Raw genomic sequence first — 21,407 nt, 5'->3', positions numbered from 1 at the left:
AACAAAACACTTCCTTTGTAAAGTTCGAGTCGAAATCATGCATGTAATGACCTAGTCTGACCTGCCGACGACGAATACATCATCCAATCATCGGACCTCGGCCCCGGAACATCAGCAAGCGAGTAGCTGTAACGTGCTGTGTGTCACCAGAATGGCCTATACAAATCCTTTGTACATCAATTGGCGAATCCGTTCACCTCCGATCATCGACTAGCTTCGAATGAGTAGCGCGGACTTGAAGTACAGAGCTCCGCTCTTTGGTATGCTACATTTGGGACGGACGGACGAGTTGCGCGTCATGTTTACTGGGCGACTTGACTGTACTGCACCGTGAAAAGATACGACTGGATGGTAGCGGAGTCCTGGGTGACGTATACAGTAGAGCTTCCGGTAGTGGCGACACCCCAAAACTTCAGCTGATCGCTGTTGCCATCCAGTATCCGTTGTATCCCATGAGCTGCTGAAAACCAGATTTTGCGCTAATCTTATACAGTACACTCAATTGTATCGATTTCGGAGTCTAAAGGATGTAACGTACTAGTTAGTACCTGTTGATCAAGATGGATTGACCCGTCGATACATTGCACGTACGTAGCCATCAATTTGCAGAGATAGAAGGCTTGGTTGCAGGATTTATGAGGGAGCCTCAATCACCACAAGTATAGTTCGCCAAGACCTGCAAAGTAGTCGCAGAACGTTCCGCTAAGTGGGATAGCTCGCGAGAAATAGATGCACGCAGGGGAAAGTGTACTGTACATGTGTGTATATATTGCACACAGTTATCTAAAGACTTTGACCTCCCGTTCTGTCCTAAGCCAGATCATCTACTGTGAAGTACCGTACAGACCGCTACCAGCACAGTATCAGGGAATGACTCCTTCCTCAGCAGACCTCCGGGGCACGATCCGCCCTTGCCCTCAGCCTCGATCTCCTGCCCTGGCTCACCGCAATAGTACGCTTTAAGTCTCCAGCTCTACACCCTCAGACGGCGCTGAGATCCTTATAGAGCTTCAAGGCTTCCGTGATCGGGATTTCAAGTTGTTCGGCCGTACACTCTTCAGAACGTCCTTGCCCGAGCCATCTATTGTAAAGATCTGACCCTTCGAGGGATGTGCAGTACTTCTTGGCTCCCAGACTCAGGATGGCTACACTCGCGCCTAGTCCGCGAGTCTCGGTGTACCTGGTGTCCTGGTGGATCATGGTGATCAAGTTATTAGTCCGGATGGACGCTTTGAGTAGCTCTTGCATCCTGACACCCAAAAGCAGTACAATATCATCAGTCCAGGGCACGCGATCGTGCGAATGACAGCTTCGCGCAGTACCTGTAGCATTACTCACCACTCCTCTTGACGAGTGGCCGGATCCGTGGAGATATCTCGATCTCGCGAGAGTAGAGATCCGATGATGGTAGGTTTATCTTGCATCGTAGGATTCTCCTTGCCTGAAAGCGCACGAAGAACACGGCATGTCCATTCGCCCCGGTCCACCTCCACATTCTGGGTCCATTCCCAGGTTTCGAGACCGTTCTCGCTCTGCTCTTCAGGAGGTGCACTCAGAGGAAAGTCTTTTAAGGTCTCGTCATTATCCTGTTTCGTGCCAGTGTCAGAAGGCACCATCACGAAACCGTCTAGACCTAAGGATTGAGTTCTCACCGCAAATGACGCCTCGGGAGCATGAGTGGCGACCATGGACTGCTGATAAATTTTCTCGGCTGACATTGTCTTCAAGCAAAGATCTGCGATCAGAGATCTGTGGCAAAGTCGGTTTCGCGTTCCGTAATCGGAAGACGAGTCAACAGAAGTAGAAGTATATCGAAAACGCCTTACACCCACGTGAGGATGTGCTGTGTGCAGTATGTTGAAAGAACCGATGAAGAAATGAAGAAAGAAGATCGATGGAATGGTTGATTCAGACTTGGCCACTTACTTGAGTGCCAATCGACCGATTATATACAGTACGACCAGGTCGACGTCAAGCGCCTGCGGCTTCGTCGAGGTGAAAGGGGAGAGATGCTGTGCAAGAACAACACATAGTACGTATGTATTCGTCATCGATGAGGTCAAAGGTTCCTCCATGATGGCGAGTGGGGTCGTGAGACCGAGGCTCCCTTCTTGCCGTGCCTTCTCAAATTAGCAGCTCATAGCAGTAGGCAAGAGGGAACGGGTGGTCATGTACAGTACAATAGCAGACTATGGACTGACAACAAGGCATTCGAAGTCGCGGTCAAGCTCGTCATCGTGACACGACGACAGGACAAGGAGATCCTTTCTTACTTTTTCACAGTCTTGTATTAGTGACGCAACGCAGCGAGCGCAGAGAACCTTTGGGAGGATCCCAGACTGGGACTGACATGTTGAGCTAATGCCGTAATACCTATTGTACGACGTCACAGTTATCGAAGTGATAGTGAACTTTGCGGATGTTCAGCTTCGATCACACAAAGCACAAAAGCGCCATCGACCTCGAATAATGCTGCAGAGCCATGTGGGATACTGTATCCACCCGAGAATGCATAATGTACCGTGTCGTAGCTAGTAGAGCAGGCAGAGATTGCTGTTCGAAGGAATGAAGAAAAACGGGAATTCCAAAAATGGAATTGACTAAGCATTAGACGAAGAAGATACAGTGAACCGTGCGGCACTGCGAATGAAGGCAGAGCAGCGCAATACGAGTAGTGGCCTGTGCCAAGCAACTACTGTATCCCGGGCTTGATCTGACTTCGCTGCAAGCACTTACTTCTTGAGAAGATCAAGCGCATTCTCGAGATCGGTTTGATCGTACTTATTGGTGAAACCTTGTGTTTCCCAGGCTGTATATATCTCAGACCCTTTCATCAAAGGGCATAAATTTCGCACCGCATGGTTGAGGATTACTTGGCTGGGACTCGCTGTACTATCGATGACCAGGTTACTGTCTCCTTTCGCCGTATTAACCAGAGAATTGGTACGATAGGCAGCCTTGACGAGCTCTCCTTGGCTGTGTTGGCCACCGAAATAAGTCATCCGAATTGATGAAATAGAACCCAAGGTCAGTCAGAGCAGCTCGGCGAATCATGAGGACCGTCAAATTGCAACTGTACATGTACAGTAGAATGGCACCCCGCGACCCCCATCAAAGGGGAGATGTATACTGTATTGTATGTTCGCTGCTTATCACAGGGAAGATGACGAAGAAAAGAGGGCGGAATGGACTCGCAGTCGACTCACCAGTTGTCATTGAGCCAGGCATCTTGCTGATTGGTCAAAATATCGGATACCAAACCGGTAAATGCCTTCCTGTTCAAGGTCTGGTAGTCTGTCCATTTGTGCCAGCTGGGAGCTTGTCCCGACGCAGAATCAGGTGCGTTCCAGTCGAAAGATGCGGCTTGTGAGCAGTTCCTATCAGGCATCTCGAAGGAGAGCACAAACTCTGTTTTGCCGTCGACTTGAACCGCGGTATCTTTGCTGTCTTCAACCGGAACGAAGGAGTACTTTTTGTATTGGACTGGAGGCTGCATCGTATTGTATGTATGTTGTGTCGTACTGGATTGACTAGGTAATTATTTGACCATGTATGTCAGCTCTAATCATGGCCTATGCTCTACTGAACCGTATTGTGGTTGCAGACCTCATTCGAAATGATGAGTAGAGTACATACTGTACGACTCACACTCTGTCTGATCTAAAAGCGTCGGTTTCAATTCACGGAATGATAAATTGGTGAGAAGATGTCCGATTGTTGGCCACTGCGACTCGTTGGCTTTTATGCCTCTCTGAGGCTTATGCGCAGAGTGTCAGGTGTAGTCAGACGATGACAGATAGATAAGCCAAATGACACTCCTTACATCTTGCGAGAAGCCTCACCACGATTCACGACTAGCGACTGTGAAAGGACCGTGACATGACCTCTCAGACGTCAACAACGTCATGGCTCTGCTGATAAGCATCCATCGTTTGCCTGGCACGATGCTTTGTGAGGGACGTGCAACAGGACGAGACAGCCTTGAAAGGAAGCAAGCCGCCCTTCGCTTCGCCATGGAAAAGCGAACAGAAGCATCGAGAGCCAAGGGGAGAAGGATAAGCGAGTAGAAGGATCGAGAGCCCAGAAGAAAGAAGAAAGAAAAAAAGAGGAAAGTGGTCGGCCCCATAAGTTACATGTCGGATGCCAAAGAAGTGTGAATACTCTCGTCGAGTAATGAGAAGTGAGGTCTTCTCCTGAAGGGATGAGCGGGAATCCGAATGTCGAAATACCTTCCTCCATAGAGGCATAAGCGATGCTTCGTACACCTCAAATGTGGAGCTGATCGTCATGCAAGATCTGGACTTCCGGTGACGTTTTTATGATATGAAAGGGTAAAGACATTCTTGATACGAATGACTATGGGCATCAAGCGTGCCGATAACATCGGATATGATAGGAGTTCTCCGAGTTGCGACGAACTGATGGTCACGCAGTGGCGGGCGAGCGAAGGGATCTCGTCACTCGTCAGCTGGCGATGAATTGTCTTCCATCGTAGACTATTGTCAAGGACAGTAAGTGACTAATTGGGGCAGGTCAGAAGGTGAACAGATCACCAGGTGCGGAATACTGACGTGGCGGTCGCAATCAGTTCAACGTCTTGACGGGTGTCAAGAGCTCCGATAGTATCTGTAGTGGAGACAATGCGTCAGGGGCAGGACCAACAGCTGAAGTGCCGCTTGAGAGGTCTGATCGCATTCCCATTCCAGCTCAGCTTGGTTGAAGTTGGGCCGCCTGCCTCAGGTCGAGTGTCGTATAGCACTGCATATTCGCATATTCGAACCCGCAAGGCTTGGAGGTATCACGACCCATTATCTGTTGACCACTGGCCATTATATCTATATTTGATTTGCATGCTATTAACCGTTGTTGATGATACCTGCCTAAGCTTCCTGTCCCCCTGCCACCCACTCTACCTCCGTGTTCGTGCCATTCCGATGTCGGGTATGCACACACTTCAATAGGCTGCTCAGACCCCCTCAACACCTTGATATTCACTCTCCACTCCAGGTTCCATCAAGCTCGCATGACCCAGTATCAAGATCGATGAGGATCCTACGAGCCAGAAGAAGGTCGATACGGGAGAAGCGAAGAACAGCAATGGAAGGCCTACAGCATCAAATGGATTCACAACCATCAGCTACTCGACATGAAGACGGCAAGGGTCCAGCTGAGGCAGCTGGCTTACCGATGACAAAGAGACCGGTGTAAAGGTGTTTCTGGGTTATAGTTTGAGATCCGACTTGCACGGGCTCCGGGGCTATACTCATACAGACGGACAGACAATTCAGCTCACGCTTACAATGCACTCGTTTTTGGTGCTGATGTGAGATATTCCATATGAACCTGATGATGACGAGAACCATACGAGTGCTTGCTAAGAAGGAAAAAGGGATGCCGGACTCACCGAATTTGTTTATAGCTGCGAAACCTCCTGCTAAGAATGCAATAGCTATCAATAAGAGGGGGTTCGTCAACCTATAAGAAGAGGATCAGTTAGAGACTCCTCTTGTCTATGATGTGGAGCGCTCAGGTGAGATAGATTGACTCACATGGCGTAGACAGCCAAGACGATGATAAGCAATAGATAATTTCCGGAGAAATGTCGTGTGTTGTAAGTTATTCGCTATCAAAGCATTATCATATGGACGGGATCAGTCTCCGTACCCTTGACCTCGACATATCCGTTGCTGGAAACCTTGGCCGCGGAAGAGGAGAGGGGGCCGGGGGATTTCGATGGAGTGAAACAGGTTGGAGTGGGTAGACGGCTCACGGAAGTGGCTTCATTCATATTAGCAGGTCTCGACAATTGCCTATGATCGAACTAAACGACCAATCTCTCATCAGCTGGACACTTCACCGAGAATTAGACCATGCTATAGCTGAGGGTAGATGACTCACGAATTCCTGAGGTGATTTCAAAGTCGACAACTTGGTTTCCTGTATTGTATTGTATTTCACTCCATCAGCTGACCAAAAGCACTCCAAGCGACACAGACAGAGGCGGGAGGAAAGAGGAGACAGCGCAACTCACTCGGAAGTTCCTGGCTAGATCTCCTACTCTTGCTAATTGCTCCATCTTGTCCCGTCCGTCTGCTTGAGTCAGTTGTAAGGGGTATACGAGGTATTTCGATCGATGGGATAGTCAAGGAGAGATGTTACGAGTACTGGCCAAAGTGATGGGTGAACATGGAAGATGCTATGTCGAGTTCAATTGCGGCCCCGCAGTTCCTCGTCGTCGAAATTGCCCAAAAAGGAAATCAACGCGTCAGAAGAAGCAGCTCGAGACTTCAAATATAACTGATACAAATATTTACATGCTGCAATCAGAATAGATAGACACATACAAAGAGCCTCCTTCACTTAGCTCAGTTCCAAGACATCTACCGCGCGAGAACAAAGTCAGATTGCAATACCAGTGCCAGAACACCGAGAAACTGGAACGGGATGATTCGTTCGAACCCCACGGCCATCCCATTGCGGGCTAACGACATCAAGCTCCTCCAATCAGAGATTGATAAACGCAAAATCGCCAGAGAAGCCGCTCAACCCGCTCAAGCACAATCACAATCACAATTACAGACTAAGTCGAGCCACCCAGAGAAACAGAAAGAGAGTGGGAAGGGGGATGAAGTATTTGGGATTAGCGAAGAGAGGAGAGATAGGCAAGGGAGGAGTGTAGCTGATAGGATTGGACTATGATCTATCTTCGACAATCACGTGAATCCAGGATGACCGACGGGATTGATCTTGGTGAGTGTTTCGCTGATGCCTGGCCTAGCCTGGATTTATCGTGGACTGAGTGGAGGGTTCTTGAAACTGGACGTGAGCTGATTGTCAATCCATCATAGCAGATAGTTTCTAGTCATCTGAACGGTCAGCGATTATCTCGACTTTGGTTCGTGTCGGGGTCTACAAACAAGCATACGATGATAACGATGCGACGATAATTTAACGATAACCAAATACGACTACCTGTCCACCGAAACGAGCCGAAGCACATTGAAGCATGGGAATTCGAGCAGAAGACTCAAATTAGATATATTACATGGACGACTGCACACTTCGAGGGCGTCCATGCTCGGTTGTATGTCACTCTACATGACTTCTATGACTATATTACTGGGAACACCCAGGACATGTATGTAAAGTATCATGTATATACAGATCACAATCAGCGCAAAAATCATTCTGGCATTTAGCACATCTGCTCAGGCAAACACATCCAATCCGTATAATCAGCTGAAGCTCACTTTTGTCGGTTTATTGAACGAGAATGACGCAGAGAGATATGACCAACCTGTATCGTCCTGTTGGACTGACTCCATCTTCCACCTGAGCTACCCCTTCGTCGACAGTCGATATCTACCAACCATTCATCACCTCTTAGCCCCGTCCGCATCCCATTACCTCAAAGACAGGAGATTTGACTTACATCTGGAAACTCGATATCGCACCCACAACACGTCTCACTCTTACTGCTCTCCATAATCTCCTCAATGTGCAAAACACCATAATTCGCAACGGGAAATAAGAACCAGAAACTGCAACGATGATCAATCGGATGATCAGCCACATGATCCGCGCTCTCGCCACATGCAATTGACTTGACTGTACCTGGCATGTCATAAACCCATATAAGGGACGGGAAACAGACTTACCTTCTCGCCAAATGTGGACTGGACACCACCATCAATCCGCATACCTCACAGTCGGTCGGCACATCACACAATTTACTCCCGCATCTCGGACACAGGTATCCGCCCCTCTTAAGGAGACCATGACACGAGCAAAGGGTTTCTCCTCCTAGGGGAAGCTGGATCGGGAAACCCATAACCATCAAATCTCCATTAGGCGCCTTGTTCCCCAGCCCACTACCACCCGGTCCATTCTTCCCAGCTGCAGCGAGGGCATTACGCACGCCAACGGTGATTGGAGGTGCAATAGTAGTTGCTGGAGGAGGTATCGTCTCCCACATCAGGTCTTTCAGGTGATCCTGATCCAGAGCTACTCCGAACTTCCCGCCTGTCCGCTCGGAGATGGACCGACAGATCTTGATTTCTCCTGCGAGGGATAAGATCATCGTGCGTATTTTGTTCTCGACTAGATCTTCCAAGACGTTGTGGATGGTAGTCGGCCCGTCGGGGTCGGCTGTTGAGATCGAGGAGAAGATGATAAGTGTTTCGAGGGATGAAGTTGTGGGTAAGTGGCTAAATTGACATAGCCATGAGTATTCATGCATCTTATATTGGTTTCGTGCATCTTGTATGGGGAGATGATCGAGAGTCAGGGGACGTTACCCACCTCATTCCGCCTTTGGCCATGACGAGACCATTCTGCAGAGAAGGTTCTCCGGAAGGCTCCAACCGCCTCTTATCGGACAATACACTCAGTATCTCCTGCGGGTTACCTAAGCGAACGAAGAAATCGCTTGTCAGGCCTCAGTCGGCGAGTAGCAAGTCTGAGGCAAGCTTACCTCCCATCGGAACAAGCACTTCAGATAACCTATCTCTCATTATGATGATACCGATCTGGCCAAGCGGGTTCTGGTCAAACCATTCCACAACGTAGGACCTCAGATAGCCCAGTATCACTTCGAACCTGTTTGCAGGCATTCAGCTTTTGCGATCTTGCTTCATGTCTTTTTCGCTAGCTCACCTGGTCGGCCGGTAATCTTTATCCAACATCGATTCCGATAAATCCAGAATGATAAACATGTGTCTAATGATGGACCGTCGTAGAGGCGTGTCCACCATCAAAGCTCTGTCAAGCATCGAACAGAATGAACAATCAGCACAACTTCTTCCCGATTATCGATGCGTTCAGGCAACCAAAGCTGGGCGTAAACAAACTCACCTCTTCCTCCTTCCTCTGGCTAATAAGCTTTCTACAGCTGACTCGAGCGACCCACTCTCATCCTCCTGCACGATGTCCCATGACTTTTTGTATTCTGCTTCCCAAGCATGTCTCCCCGGCTATACTCATCATATCGAATCAGCATTTCGCATCATGTATTAACTTGTATGCATTTGAGCCTAGTGAGGCTTCATACAAGCCGACTGTTCGACGTAGTGAGCTGCCAACTTACATCTTTCCCTTTACCTCCCTTCTTGCTGCCCGCTGCCCATCCCTTCTTACCTCGACTCGACGGTCCAGGGAGATCATCATCATCTATGAAATCGTCATCGTCTATCTCGTCTGCTTCCGGAGCGTAATTCACGTCCGAGGGCATCGATCCACGTCGAATGGGAAGATCGGGTTGAAGCGATGTATTTGAGGTGCAATTCCTTTGCCTGCCGGTCTCGTTGATCTCAGCTTGGCAAGAGTATGTCTTCGCTTGCGCCCTGAGCCTCTCCGATTGTCGAGGTAGCTATGTATCTTATCTATGTTAGTTCTTTCAGCGACAGGATACCTTACGAAGGGTGTTACGTATCATCACTTGCCAGTGGTCTGGTTTCGCTTCGGCGATGGGATCTGTATCTTTCCGACGGATTACGCCGCTTTCCCTTTTCTGAACCAAATCCCGGTATGCGGTTTATAGCTGTTCCTGAATTTTGTTCGCATCTCCATATGGTGATAGTTACTGTATGGTGGCCTCATATACTTCCTTCCCCATCCCCTCAAATCCTCATATGATCCATCCTACGATCAGAAAATCTGCAACTAAAACACCCAGGTGGTGACCAAGGCTGTGAACTTCTCTAACTCCAGATTCAAAACGGTGGTCATACTGTAAGTACATCTTTCTTTGACTGTCTAACGTCGACTGTGGACGGAGATGAAACGACCGAGATAGTCGCATCTCGCTTCACTGTTAGCTTTAGCGGACGTACCTAATCCCCTACTCCCTGTGCCTTTTCCACTGCGGTTTTTTTCCTTCTCTTCACCGTCATACCATCTTGCATCTTCACCTTCAGAGATCCATCCATAGGTGCAGACAAATTGATATGCTTCTTTCCTGCATGCAGACGCACCCCGAATTGAATCGCATAAAACGGCCGCTATCGCAAATCGCCGAATCTGAAATCGCGACTGAAGGTAGAGCAGAGCTGGCCTCGAAGATCAGGCTTAGAAAGTATAAGTGAAGATGGACGAATCTTAGTCCCAGATCAGAAAGGATTTCTTTCTTCATTCAGTAAGTAGCAATCGCATCCCTAACGACGCCCCAGATCATAGGACAAGCTCACCTGATCATGCGGGATGTAAATCCATCCTGACGATACAGAAGGGAGACATGGTCGGGCGAGTCTGAGGGTATGCTGACAATCATGTCGATAGGGACAGGGCTTGCGACATCTGTCCGCATCGTATAGCTATCTAATACCGCCCACTATCTCTCATCTTCAACCAAACCAGCTCCGATTGGAACCGCTGGGACCTTGGTCCGATCGCGATCTCCGTCCGGGCCTGGACTCGCCTTTTGGGTCGAAGCGATGAACGCCAATTCCAGCATGTCAACAGCCTCATCTTCCTCTTTCACAAGCAAAGACAGGAAACGGTCCGCACACTGGACAGACCAAGATACCGAGACGCTCGTCAATCTCTTATTGCGGAACAAGGTTATAGGCAGAACAGCGGATAATGGATTCAAGCCTGAGATATGGGAAGAAGCAGCTATGCTTTTAGAGGGAAACACGTATATGGGTGGTCCGAAGACGGCGGATGCTTGTAAGAGCCGCTGGCAGAGGTTGCAGAGGGATTATAAGGCTGCGAAAGACATGGAAGCTATGCCTGGGTTTAGTTGGGATAGGAATACGAATCGGTTGTCGGCAAGTCCGGAATGTTGGACCAATGCGGAGAAGGTGAGCCCCTTGCCCCACTGACACCTGTCTTCCTTCATTTTCGCCATTGTGTCCTGCTGTTTAAAGTATGAGAAGGAGTAAATCAGGCTGATGTTGAATTGACTTGTTCGTTCTGTTGACGACACTAGCAACTCGATTCCTACAAATATCGCAAGATACACTTACCGACGTTCGACTCGATAGCTATACTATGCTCGAACCTCGGCGATCCGAACAAAACACGACCCCGTGCGCAGAAAGGTCGGACGAGTTTAGGCTCAATCTCGAACGCGAGTAGCATGTTATCGCTGAGTACTCAGACGACCGCGTCGACGTCCACAAGTACTACTGGACCCAGCCAAGCCAGTAATAGCGCAAATCCTATACAAAGTCAAGTCCTGCAAGGTCAAGTCAACACCAATGGACACGATCAAGGACAAGATGATTCGGCAGCGATGCTTCATCTGCATCAACAGATGCCGGATCAGCATCAGAATCACAATGATCAAACCGTTTTCAATTGGACTAACAGTACGCATAATGGGCATGCTGCTGCTGAAGTAGGCGAGGAGGATGGCGAGGGCGAATTCGACAATGCTTTCAATCTGTCGGACGGCGTGAGTGCCTCCTCATGCGATTTGGGTCTATTGAGTCACCATATGAGCTTCCGTGGCTCCCCTGTCGTGGCGGCTTGGTGGTCAAGCGACTCGGGAAGAGCTATAGATGCGACAGACAGCTGACTTTCTGATTGTATCAGTCCCAATCTTTCAACATGGGTCACAAACGCCCTTTACCGTTCGACCCATCGCTCTTGTCCCCAGCGATAAGCACGAATCAGAATCACGGACCAGGTCCAGCTCAGAATATTCATCCGCAACACACTCTCCCTATGCCACAGGGTAGTCCGCCTAAGAAGTCGCGATTATCAAGATCTCAAGCTCAAAACCAGCAAATACATACTTTGCCAGCTCCGATGCATGCTCATGCGCAACCTCAAGCTCAAATACATCATATCCACCAACAGCTTCCGCCTGCTCATATCATCCCCCAACAATTCTACATTCCACATCCCCACCCTCACCAACCTCATCCACATTCGCATCCTCAACACCACCATCAAATACACCCGAATGCGCAAATACAATCTCACCCTCAACCTCAGACTCAGAATGAAATGTCTATCCCTTCGAATCGACAATCAATGAAATCTTTACCACACTCGCCAGAATTCTCAACTTCCACTACCCTGATCGACCATCAGCTAGTCGCTACACCTCCGCCGTCAGCGACAAATCCTATACTGCGTCAATACACCCCCAACTCGAACTCGTTGACATCACACTCTAATCACAATCACAATCCCATGATACCGTCCTCTCAATCTGCCACTTCCCTACACTCGCTAAGCTTACCAGCCGAACTCTCCGGCTCAAACCTGGACGCCAACAGCAGCAACAAAAGCGGCAACGCCAAGAACGGCGACAATGATGCGACTGCAGCGCCAAAAAGTAGTGGTGGTGGTGGTGGTGACCATGGACAATTGAGCGAATCGCAAAGACGTACCAATGCCATTATACAAATACAGAACCTACAAGAAACCCTCGAACTGAAAGATGAAGAATTGATAGAGATCATTGTTGAGTTTGAACAGAACGTCAGTGCGGCAGATACGTTCCTGGCGATTCAGAAAGATCATCTGAGGAAGATGTGGTTGAGCAAGATCGTGAAGCGCCGTAACACTGGAGGAGGGAGGAAGAAGTGATTGGTCAAATCGTCAAACTGTAGAAAGCAAACATCCGGTGTTGGAAGTCATTAGACAGAGGTTGGAATGTAGGATGGAGTCAGGCAGAGGCTATCTACAAAGCGTCACTACCTTGCACCAAAATATCGACCGGGTTGCAATCGAGCGCAGACAAAGATTCATTACTCATTTCGATCCAACCCAATACAAGTCAGTGGTACAGTATAGCACAACACAACACAACACAACGCAAAACGACCGGGCATATTTGCTTACACTTTTCTCTCTTTCACGAACGCATACTCATCACTATCCCATCGGTCTTATCTATTTACTTTCCGGGATATCGATCATCACACTCTTTTAATGATTGAAACAACGTTTTCGCGTGTGTGCATAAACGTAAAATAAAAAGGTCAATCAGACCTAGCTCGTCATTCTCTTCAAGAGAGACTGGAAGGGAGAAAGGAATAAAAAAGGAGAGACGAGGAATTTGTATTGGCATTATAGCTTTCATCAGTACTACTATTTAACACTTACCACTATCACTAACAAGAATGCTATGAATAACGATGAATGACGTACAACATATAACGCACGGCGTTTGACATTTGACGTGACAGACGAATTGGTCAACGCAGTAGTACTGGACACAGTCTCTAAAGTAATCTCGATCAATGTAGCTGTCGCGCGAGGCAGAAACGGAAAGCTGAGGAAGGACATGTCGGGAGGGTGCAAGTGCAAGTGCAAGTACGAGAGCAGATGCGAGGGCGATTATTAGTCTTCTTCTTGGTATTGAGCGTCTGGACGAAGGAGACCCTGCATATTTATACGCATACAACGGACATATCGTACAGCACAGAGTATAACCACTCAGATACAGACACAACCTTGTATTTTCAACTTGATGGCTTGAGTTGTTTCAAACTACGGAGATGCAAACGAGGAATAAGGTTTGAATAAACTAATCATCCTGATCATCGGGTTTCATTTTCCTCACAAACTCCCACGTTCTTGCTTTCCCATTCGCCCTCAGAATTTCCTCGTTCTTGCCTTTACTCAGCCCATCTTTCCACCCTATCGTACGGCGATGCTCATACTTCTCGTACAGAGTGGCATCGAAATCGAACGACCGTTTCAGTTCGTAGCGCGGCTGAAGTAGTCTGGTCCCTGGACACAAGGTTGGTGGTTTCGTAGCTAGTTTCGATAATGACCATAACGAATATGGTGGGCATGTCAGGAGAGTGATGAGGATTGAACCTTGTCGGTTTTGAGGGATTATCATTTCTTTCTTACTGCCACTTGCTCTTGCTGTTGAGCTTGAGCTTTCGAGCGCGTTAAATTGTTCGTCGTCGTTCCCATCGAAAATATAGGGCGATTCTTCTTCTTCCTCTTCCATCTGTTCTCGATCATCGTCTGAATCAGATCCAGATGATTTCCTCTTCTTCTTCTTGGCTTGGACCGACTTGCTCTTCGTCTGATTTTTGCTCTGGTTGGAAATGGAGGATTCTGGAGGACCGTCGGTGAGGAATGGCTCGACGGATCGGAGGAAACGTAAGACCATATGTTGATTAGTGAGTATATTCCGATCTTGATCCGTTATCCCGGCGCCTGTATTTATCATGAGCCCAGGCATCAGATTAGTGAGTCCCCGATTTGATATCTTGATGCTCAACTTCACTTGATCATAGATACCAGGTAGAAGGGATAACTCACCAACATGAGGGAAATTAAAAATCACTCGACTCCACCTCCGTCCCTTCCCCAAGACTTTACTCTTCTCCAAACAGGTCGCATCCACCCCGAATTCCACTTTGACCCCTTTCGATCTCAGTTCTTGGACGATCGCCTCGGAGTCGGGATACTTCTTATAAGTGGTTTCTTGCGTATCGTACGCCGTAGCTAATATCTGGGAGCCGGGGATGTTATGTGGTGGATAAAGGAGAGAAAGGGAGAATGAGAAATTGCCTTCGCCTATCAAGAGGATAGAATCGGTCTTATCGAATGGGACCACAGATCTTCGATTGGGATTGGGATGAATTTTACTCTTTGATTCTTGCTTTGTCAAAGCTGAAGACGATGGTCGGTAATTTATGTTGCTGCTTGAGCTTGGGGATACATCCTTCTGTGCGAGTGATGCTTTCAAGGAGTCCTTCGCCTTCTGCTTCTTCAGACCCTTCTTCGAGCCTGACAAGCTCGCTTTGACGCTCGCCTTCTTGTTCTCTTCGTTTTGGAGACTACGCTTCTTGGCGGCTGCTTTGGCGGCGGAATGTTGTTGATTCGCCAGAGCGGCTCTCAGCTTGGCCATCTTCTTTTGGGTCTCTTTCGCTTGCTTCTTGCTATGAGCACACCTGCAAGGTCAAGTCTATAAATATATCTGTATTCTTCATGTGGGATCTGAATATTTTGCTCTTTCTGTTTGGGCACGTTCCGACGGAAAAGATGTTTGAGGACATAATTACGTAACCTAGCTTCACCAACATGAAAAGGATAAACAAGTTGGATGACGAGACTGATTTTGCTTTTCCTCGACTACTCTACATGAATCCTTGATTGTCATCAATCTCGAGTCAGGCGACTTAATTCTGTGGAAGTACACTTCTGACAAGCTCGATCGCTTCACTCGTCGAATAGAGACCTCCCAGGATCGGAGACACGCCCCGAGACGGTGGTCCACAATGACTTTACTACTCACCCACCCAACGTCCATATCACTCCTCAACCTCCCCAAGCCGTTCCCAAGCAGCATACAGCCTAACTCTCTCGCATTACCATCAAGGTTCCCCTCTTCGGCCACTCCTCAAGTAGTTGCTTCTGCCAATGGCCATATATACTTGTATTCGAGCTCGCGATCGTCGGCGTCGCATGTAATTTGGGAGTACGATGGGAAAGGTCGAAGGATATCCGAGATTTCTTTACCCGGGGAAACAATCAACAAGGTGCTTCCGATAAACATGCCACACTCCCACTCACAGCGAGTGATCGTCAGCTTGGAAGGTACGAAAGAGCTGAGGATCTATGAGAAGGAGAAGAGTGAGGGGAAATGGAGATGCATGGACACTTTACAGGTAAGCGAAATTACATTATGACATAATGACGAGTATCAACAGCAGTCAGCGGGGACTGATGATTGCATATGCCTTTGATTGTGTGGTTGACTCTGCATAGGGACCGGATAGTCGCGTCACTGCCCTAGTTGGAAATATCGATTCGAGCTTGATAGTTGCGGGCAGCGATTCTGGGGAATTAGTGGTATATGACCTGGTAAATGGCGATCGGACTGTGGTCTCGCTTGGAGGTGGACATGAAGAAGTAAGTCGTGTCTGGACGATGTTTATCCCCACTCTCGCTCAACATGACGTATCGCCCAATGAGCAACCTCTCCTGGTCGTTTAGGAGCCACTATATCTCTGTTCCCACCCGGCCGAATAAGAAGCGCGCTGACATTCGAAATGGGTGTAAAATCGCAGCCAATATCCCCTTTACTCACTTTCTGTCCTTCGCTACCTTCCACCCTGCTCTTACCGACCCCATCAGCCCTGCTGCGTCTCACTATACCTTCGCCCCCTTCCGCGTCCTCCGTGGACATGTGCGAGATACCTATCAAGGGGTCAGTGCTGGATATAACTTTTTCGCCCATGGTGGAATCCGCAGATGGGAGTAAGAAAGGTGGGTTGTGTGCTGTTCTGAAGGAAAGAGGGGAAGTCGCCCTGATAGGCATTGATAGCGAGAGGTTAGTTGATTTCTCTTGATGCGTTATGACGAGAATTTTGCACGAGCTGACAGAGAACTATCTGTAATTTCAGTTCGCCGAAGGTGATTTCATTTGGACAGAATTTGGAAGGTATAACATTTCTGGACGGCGCGACATTAGCTGGACGAACGGAGGAAGGTGAGTATCCAATTTTCTTTAGCTCACTTGCAACCCTTCTGGACACGCACTAACTCGGTGGGACTTGCAAAATAGGTTCACTGCTCGTCAAAGATCTCAGATCTCTGTCCAAAGGCCCTGTGCCCATTTCATGCGATCAACCGATTACTTCTATACGACTACTATCCTCATCGGTGAGCTGAAACCTTCATCACTGAGTGTGCGATCCAAAGCCCCGCATATCTCTGCTAAGCTTTAATCCTTGTCGATCTGTGTCAGACACGATCCAGACCCAGACCCAGACCTTCTTTGGCCCCTTCAGCGGCTTCATCGACTTCTACCTCGAGAAGGTTACCACTGAGCGAAAAGCAAAGTGAAAATGTACCGACGGTGCCCAGTGTACCTGATCCTCAAGTGACTCTGAAAACCGATCATAAACGTAAAGCGGTCATCGAGGAAAAGACTGACTTGCATCAAACGAAAGCGCCGATAAGAGCAAAACCGAGACCGAGTGCAAGAGTAGAGGAGACGATCGATCGATCAGAAATTGCACCGGGAACTGGGACCGCAAGTATACCTGCTGCTTCGAGCACGAGTGGTAAAGAAGCGTTTGAGACTCGACATAAGGATAGGAGGGTATCTGCGCCCATCCTGGTTCCTCAAGAGAGGATCACGCAGCCCAGAGCTTCAGGATCAAGTTCAAGATCCGCCAGTGGCCCTGCACCTCCGAAAAACGATTTTAAATCGAGGCTCGAAGCAATTTCAACAGCATCGAAGACAAAGCCTCCACACGCATCGAGCAGAGAGGGCATGGATGATAGACCCCTTGATGCGCCTTCAAAGGCAGTATCAAGCGGGCGTGATGGTACCAAATCGACGACGAATGTGCACGAGCTTCAAAGGAGTCATACACCTCACACGCACTTCGTAGAGACTCTAGAAGAAGTACCGGAAGAAAAGGACGATGTTGTGGTTGAGCACGAGGCTGAGGACGAGGGTAGGGATAGGGGGGAAACTGATATACAGCTTGGATGGGCTCTGAAATCCCCTCTGCGTATTCATGGTGGTGATGGTGATCAAATTCGTGGGGGACTAGACAAGAATGACAAGCGGCTGAGTGAGGCGGAGATGATTGAAGAGCTGAGGCGTGAATTGGGGAATATGCATTTGAATATGCTTAGAATGGGCAGAAATCTGAAGGTGAGTTTGGGTTTGGGTTCAAATTCGACTTTGATCTCTCAAACATATTCGGGCTCGCGGTTGGTTTGTTTGAGGTCGGTCAAGATGCGAGGCTGATGTATTGGGTGATCTGTAGAAGGAGATACGGAATGCCGTTGGGCCTTTGGAAAAGGAGTTGAAGCAGAATAGGGAGGTCATTGAGACTCAGCGCAGGGAGATTGAAAGGCTGCGCAGGGGATATTGAACTTGTGAATCTAGGCGGCGGAAAGATGTGTAAGATTGCATGAGCAAGACCAATATTTTGTCATCAGCTTAGTCTAGTCTTCAAGTTGTATTTGTTCTCGTATGCGATAAAGGTACGATTATTTACGATGTATTGTTAGATGTACAGGCGGTCAGATCAGGCGCAGGCGTGATAGGTGATCGAGCCTGCGTCTTCATCTTTGCCTTTGTCTTTGACATCATCTTGGCGTTGTTCTGTATTATGCGTTCTCTCTTCTGACAATGACACCAACACGTACAATGTATATGTTGCGCCAAGAAGCTTCATCACACAATCACGCTACAGCTCTGTACGATCCATCGACGATCCGCTGTTATCCCCAACATCGCAACAGATTCCCGATCCTATCATATCCTATCCTGAGGTTCTCCGGCCTTCCTAGACAACCCTCCTAATCCCACCATCCTTCAAATCATGCACCCACCCACTGACCTTACTTTCCTTCTTGATCAACGGATGACCCTTGAGATACTCTACATCGGCTTTGACGTTCTCGTCGATATCCTTAGAAGACATAGGCATGAATGACATCGCATCGACGTCTGGGCCGGGGAAGCCACGCGATTTGAGGGTGGATCGGAATTCGTCCTCCGCGAAAGTGAAGAACCCGCAGTCGGTCTTGAGCAGGTCATAAACGACATCAGCTTAAATGACTTGAATGGAATCCATTGGTCGAGTAGAGTTGAAGCTGTAGCGCATGCAAGCTTCGGAGATGTGACTCAACTGAACTCAACTTACATGATGCATGAGGATGATCTCATTCGTACCTAATTGTTGTTGACTGATGACCAAACTTCGGATGGAGTCGCTCGCTCGCCCACCGCCATTCCGGATGATGTGCGCTTCGCCCTCTTGGAAACCGAAGGCGGAGAATGCACTGATGACAGAATCAATCAAAACTATATTAGCTCGACCGACCCATCTGGTTGAGACCGATTAATCATCTCGCAATTGATCTTGAGCAGATTCATGTGGTAGTCAAATAGTCAATTTACTCACTCGATCCTAGCGTCCATACAGCAGATCAAAGCTACCTATCTCATTCACCTTGCCAGATTAGTACAAATTCTGGGACCTTGTACTCTCACTGCGTGTACATCTTGCGCCCCTCTACTCACCCCTCACAACTTTCTGACCACTGCATCATCTTCATTCCCACTCATTGCCCTTCTCTCTGTTCTTTGGCGATCTGATCTACTTCCATCGCCACTGCCAATTCCAATGCCACCCTCCCCTTCTCTGCACCTCGTCCTCCCCCTTGTCCCCGACAAATCCGTCCGTATTTTTTGCATCAACGACGACATCGGCATCACATACCTTCTTAGTAGGCTGTGGCCCGATTTCCTCAAGATTCAACTTAGCCCCCCGCTTCGTAACGTATGTTTCATTTGCTTGTGGGATCTCGTCTGCGACCCATTTATCTTCCGAGCTGGAAAGGACGTTTGGTGAAATACTTGACATCTTGTGTTTGTGTTTTTATTACGCAGGGAGGGTATGATCGCTTGTACGATGATGCGGTAGTACGATGGGTCACAATGAGTTATTTTAGAAGTAGAAGAGTGGTAGTAAGTACTTGAAGCGAATCGGTGATTGCAGTGACACCGCTTGTATCTGACTTATATGGAGATGCAAGGCGCCTCTTCTGACTGGAGCGATGTCATGGAATGGGTGTAGTCACGAATTAGCCTGCATCTTCAGCCCTCAGCTATCCTACCGTTTCTCCATCATGACGTCTATCCCAATTTAGCTTAATCCTCCCTGCGACTGGATTCCAGTAAACACAAAAACGTCAGATCCCAAAGCCAGGTACGTAACCGTTATTCTCATCGAGGAGAAATGTGAGGTGCACGTGTCGGTTATTTTGGCGTAATTTATAACCGGAAAGGGAAGCTGGGATTAGACTTGATTAGGAATTAGCTGATTACGAACGTCGCTAATTCCCAAAGGTTCCGGTTGTGAGATTACGTTTGCACCGGTTCACGAGTGTGGAAATGTAGAAACAACAAATCGATTCATTTACTTTTGACCATTTCACTCCTCACGGTCTATCGCATATTCAACAACCACCGTATCAGAGCTCCAGCACCATTTGACAGCCCCTCCCTCTCCCCTTGAATACCTTAGTCCAATCTCAACATCCCAGTGCCGGCCGAAGACAGTACTTGATCCACAATGTCCGACTTGAAAGAAGAAGGTTTCAAGGTATGTTCAGCTCTAATCGCCTTGTCTCGGCGTACGACAGCTAGCAGCTACTTAAATTGCTGCTAACTATCAAGACCGCTGACTGTACTTGTGTGCTGTAGACTAGCGATGTCCTCTCAGTAAGCTGGCTTTGGACCGGTCCTTCGCGCGAACACAGCTCACGGATAAGTTGAATAGGCACTCGCAGGCGTGTTTGACAAGATGCCCGATAAGGAGAAACAAGCTCAAATCAAGAAGGTGAGTGGTCCCTCCGACGCTATCTCCTCTTTTCGCGTCGGTTGCTTCCCATACCAGTGCCCAAAGCATTCTGGAGAGGTCTATCAAGGCTAATTACGATTGCATCCGCCGGTCCCAGACAAACGGGATCTTCCAGCTCAACGTGAAAAACGCCGAAGGTAAAGAAGCTGTCTGGGTGTGAGTGCCTGTCAGCTATCCCACTAACGTCTTATGGCTTGGATTCAGCTGATGGACACCCTCAACGCGTTTAGTATCGACCTGAAAAAGGAAGGCAAAGTCACCAAAGGACCCGTCAAGAAACCTGGTACGTCATGATTATCAGATATTTAGTTGTCAGACCGGACGATGAGCTGATGATGACTGAAAAGACGTCGCAATCTCCCTCAGTGATGGTAGGTGGCTTCGCAGAATGCATGACCATGAGCCTTGAGAGATAATACCTACTGATCTGCATTTTCTCTAGACACGTTTATCGGTCTTGCTGATGGGAAAGTGAACGCTCAAAAAGCTTTCATGACTGGTGGCTTGAAAGTCAAGGGAAACGTGAGTCATTCATCTGCTCAACAGCATTTACGAGGCTGGCGAGCTGATGATGTGTGTTGGAATCCCACAGGTCATGCTTGCCGTGAGTTAGCTGCCCGATAAAGGATACTTGTATGAAGAAGCTGACGATTACATTCTACGTGCAGACAAAGCTCGACGGTGTATTGAAGGTAAGCTGGCCAAACAACACTGCTTGATACATGAGCTGATGTTATCCTGTCAATAGGGAGCAAAAGCCAAGCTTTAGACTACCTTCCATACCCTCTATACGTTGTCTAGCTATTCGCATGTATCAATCTATCCCTTGATCGTACCTTCTGAAAACACTGATCGACCCATCATGACCGGCTGACCGACTGCGCCTCGAGGCGATGCCTAAATTTCAAGGGAGAAAAGCTGAGGCTGATTTAGGTAGATCATCGAGAGTCGATTAGCCTGTCTTACTTCCGGGTGAAACGAGCACTATCTCGTGTAGGGGAAAGGGGTCAACATTATTTTTCTAGGGTCCGATAAAGATATAAGAAGGCCGAGTGACAAGGGTATGAGTATCATATGCCCATACATAATCGTTCT

The 21,407-nt window shown here is 48.2% G+C and overlaps 9 protein-coding genes across 9 annotated transcripts; 3 read left to right on the top strand and 6 right to left on the bottom strand.

Moving 5' to 3' along the window:
• Nucleotides 1-981: 981 nt before the first annotated feature.
• I303_107400 (uncharacterized protein) lies at nt 982-1,718 on the bottom strand (the record flags this gene model as incomplete). Its single annotated transcript, XM_018410082.1, has 2 exons — nt 982-1,249; nt 1,339-1,718. 2 exons carry the CDS (start codon nt 1,716-1,718, stop codon nt 982-984), a joined length of 648 nt encoding a protein of 215 aa, XP_018261085.1.
• Nucleotides 1,719-2,732: 1,014 nt separating this feature from the next.
• I303_107399 (uncharacterized protein) lies at nt 2,733-3,388 on the bottom strand (the record flags this gene model as incomplete). Its single annotated transcript, XM_018410081.1, has 2 exons — nt 2,733-2,976; nt 3,207-3,388. The coding sequence occupies 2 exons, from the start codon at nt 3,386-3,388 to the stop codon at nt 2,733-2,735; spliced, it is 426 nt and encodes a 141-aa protein (XP_018261084.1).
• A 1,578-nt stretch (nt 3,389-4,966) lies between these two features.
• I303_107398 (uncharacterized protein) lies at nt 4,967-6,076 on the bottom strand (the record flags this gene model as incomplete). Its single annotated transcript, XM_018410080.1, has 7 exons — nt 4,967-5,106; nt 5,186-5,257; nt 5,405-5,475; nt 5,550-5,623; nt 5,771-5,821; nt 5,899-5,937; nt 6,032-6,076. 7 exons carry the CDS (start codon nt 6,074-6,076, stop codon nt 4,967-4,969), a joined length of 492 nt encoding a protein of 163 aa, XP_018261083.1.
• Nucleotides 6,077-7,116: 1,040 nt separating this feature from the next.
• Nucleotides 7,117-9,229, bottom strand: I303_107397 (uncharacterized protein; the record flags this gene model as incomplete). The annotated part of the gene is made up of 9 exons (XM_018410079.2): nt 7,117-7,204; nt 7,298-7,362; nt 7,433-7,541; nt 7,659-8,207; nt 8,302-8,407; nt 8,474-8,598; nt 8,656-8,760; nt 8,854-8,972; nt 9,086-9,229. The coding sequence occupies 9 exons, from the start codon at nt 9,227-9,229 to the stop codon at nt 7,117-7,119; spliced, it is 1,410 nt and encodes a 469-aa protein (XP_018261082.2).
• Nucleotides 9,230-10,448: 1,219 nt separating this feature from the next.
• On the top strand, nt 10,449-12,540 carry I303_107396 (uncharacterized protein; the record flags this gene model as incomplete). Its single annotated transcript, XM_018410078.1, has 3 exons — nt 10,449-10,799; nt 10,928-11,395; nt 11,536-12,540. The coding sequence occupies 3 exons, from the start codon at nt 10,449-10,451 to the stop codon at nt 12,538-12,540; spliced, it is 1,824 nt and encodes a 607-aa protein (XP_018261081.1).
• Nucleotides 12,541-13,483: 943 nt separating this feature from the next.
• I303_107395 (uncharacterized protein) lies at nt 13,484-14,827 on the bottom strand (the record flags this gene model as incomplete). Its single annotated transcript, XM_018410077.1, has 2 exons — nt 13,484-14,130; nt 14,236-14,827. The coding sequence occupies 2 exons, from the start codon at nt 14,825-14,827 to the stop codon at nt 13,484-13,486; spliced, it is 1,239 nt and encodes a 412-aa protein (XP_018261080.1).
• Nucleotides 14,828-15,197: 370 nt separating this feature from the next.
• I303_107394 (uncharacterized protein) lies at nt 15,198-17,813 on the top strand (the record flags this gene model as incomplete). Its single annotated transcript, XM_018410076.1, has 7 exons — nt 15,198-15,587; nt 15,688-15,831; nt 15,990-16,252; nt 16,326-16,411; nt 16,487-16,584; nt 16,670-17,590; nt 17,706-17,813. 7 exons carry the CDS (start codon nt 15,198-15,200, stop codon nt 17,811-17,813), a joined length of 2,010 nt encoding a protein of 669 aa, XP_018261079.1.
• A 417-nt stretch (nt 17,814-18,230) lies between these two features.
• Nucleotides 18,231-19,313, bottom strand: I303_107393 (uncharacterized protein; the record flags this gene model as incomplete). Its single annotated transcript, XM_018410075.1, has 4 exons — nt 18,231-18,470; nt 18,591-18,729; nt 18,852-18,886; nt 19,170-19,313. The coding sequence occupies 4 exons, from the start codon at nt 19,311-19,313 to the stop codon at nt 18,231-18,233; spliced, it is 558 nt and encodes a 185-aa protein (XP_018261078.1).
• Nucleotides 19,314-20,024: 711 nt separating this feature from the next.
• Nucleotides 20,025-21,081, top strand: I303_107392 (uncharacterized protein; the record flags this gene model as incomplete). Its single annotated transcript, XM_018410074.1, has 10 exons — nt 20,025-20,054; nt 20,156-20,173; nt 20,232-20,291; nt 20,410-20,468; nt 20,543-20,595; nt 20,660-20,683; nt 20,755-20,834; nt 20,905-20,916; nt 20,981-21,004; nt 21,061-21,081. 10 exons carry the CDS (start codon nt 20,025-20,027, stop codon nt 21,079-21,081), a joined length of 381 nt encoding a protein of 126 aa, XP_018261077.1.
• Nucleotides 21,082-21,407: the final 326 nt, after the last annotated feature.

The sequence above is a fragment of the Kwoniella dejecticola genome, chromosome 9 (genome assembly GCF_000512565.2).
Source record: "Kwoniella dejecticola CBS 10117 chromosome 9, complete sequence".
NCBI classification, from domain to species: domain Eukaryota; kingdom Fungi; phylum Basidiomycota; class Tremellomycetes; order Tremellales; family Cryptococcaceae; genus Kwoniella; species Kwoniella dejecticola.
The sequence above is the reverse complement of the archived record's forward strand: the minus strand, read 5'-3'. Positions and strand labels throughout refer to the sequence as shown.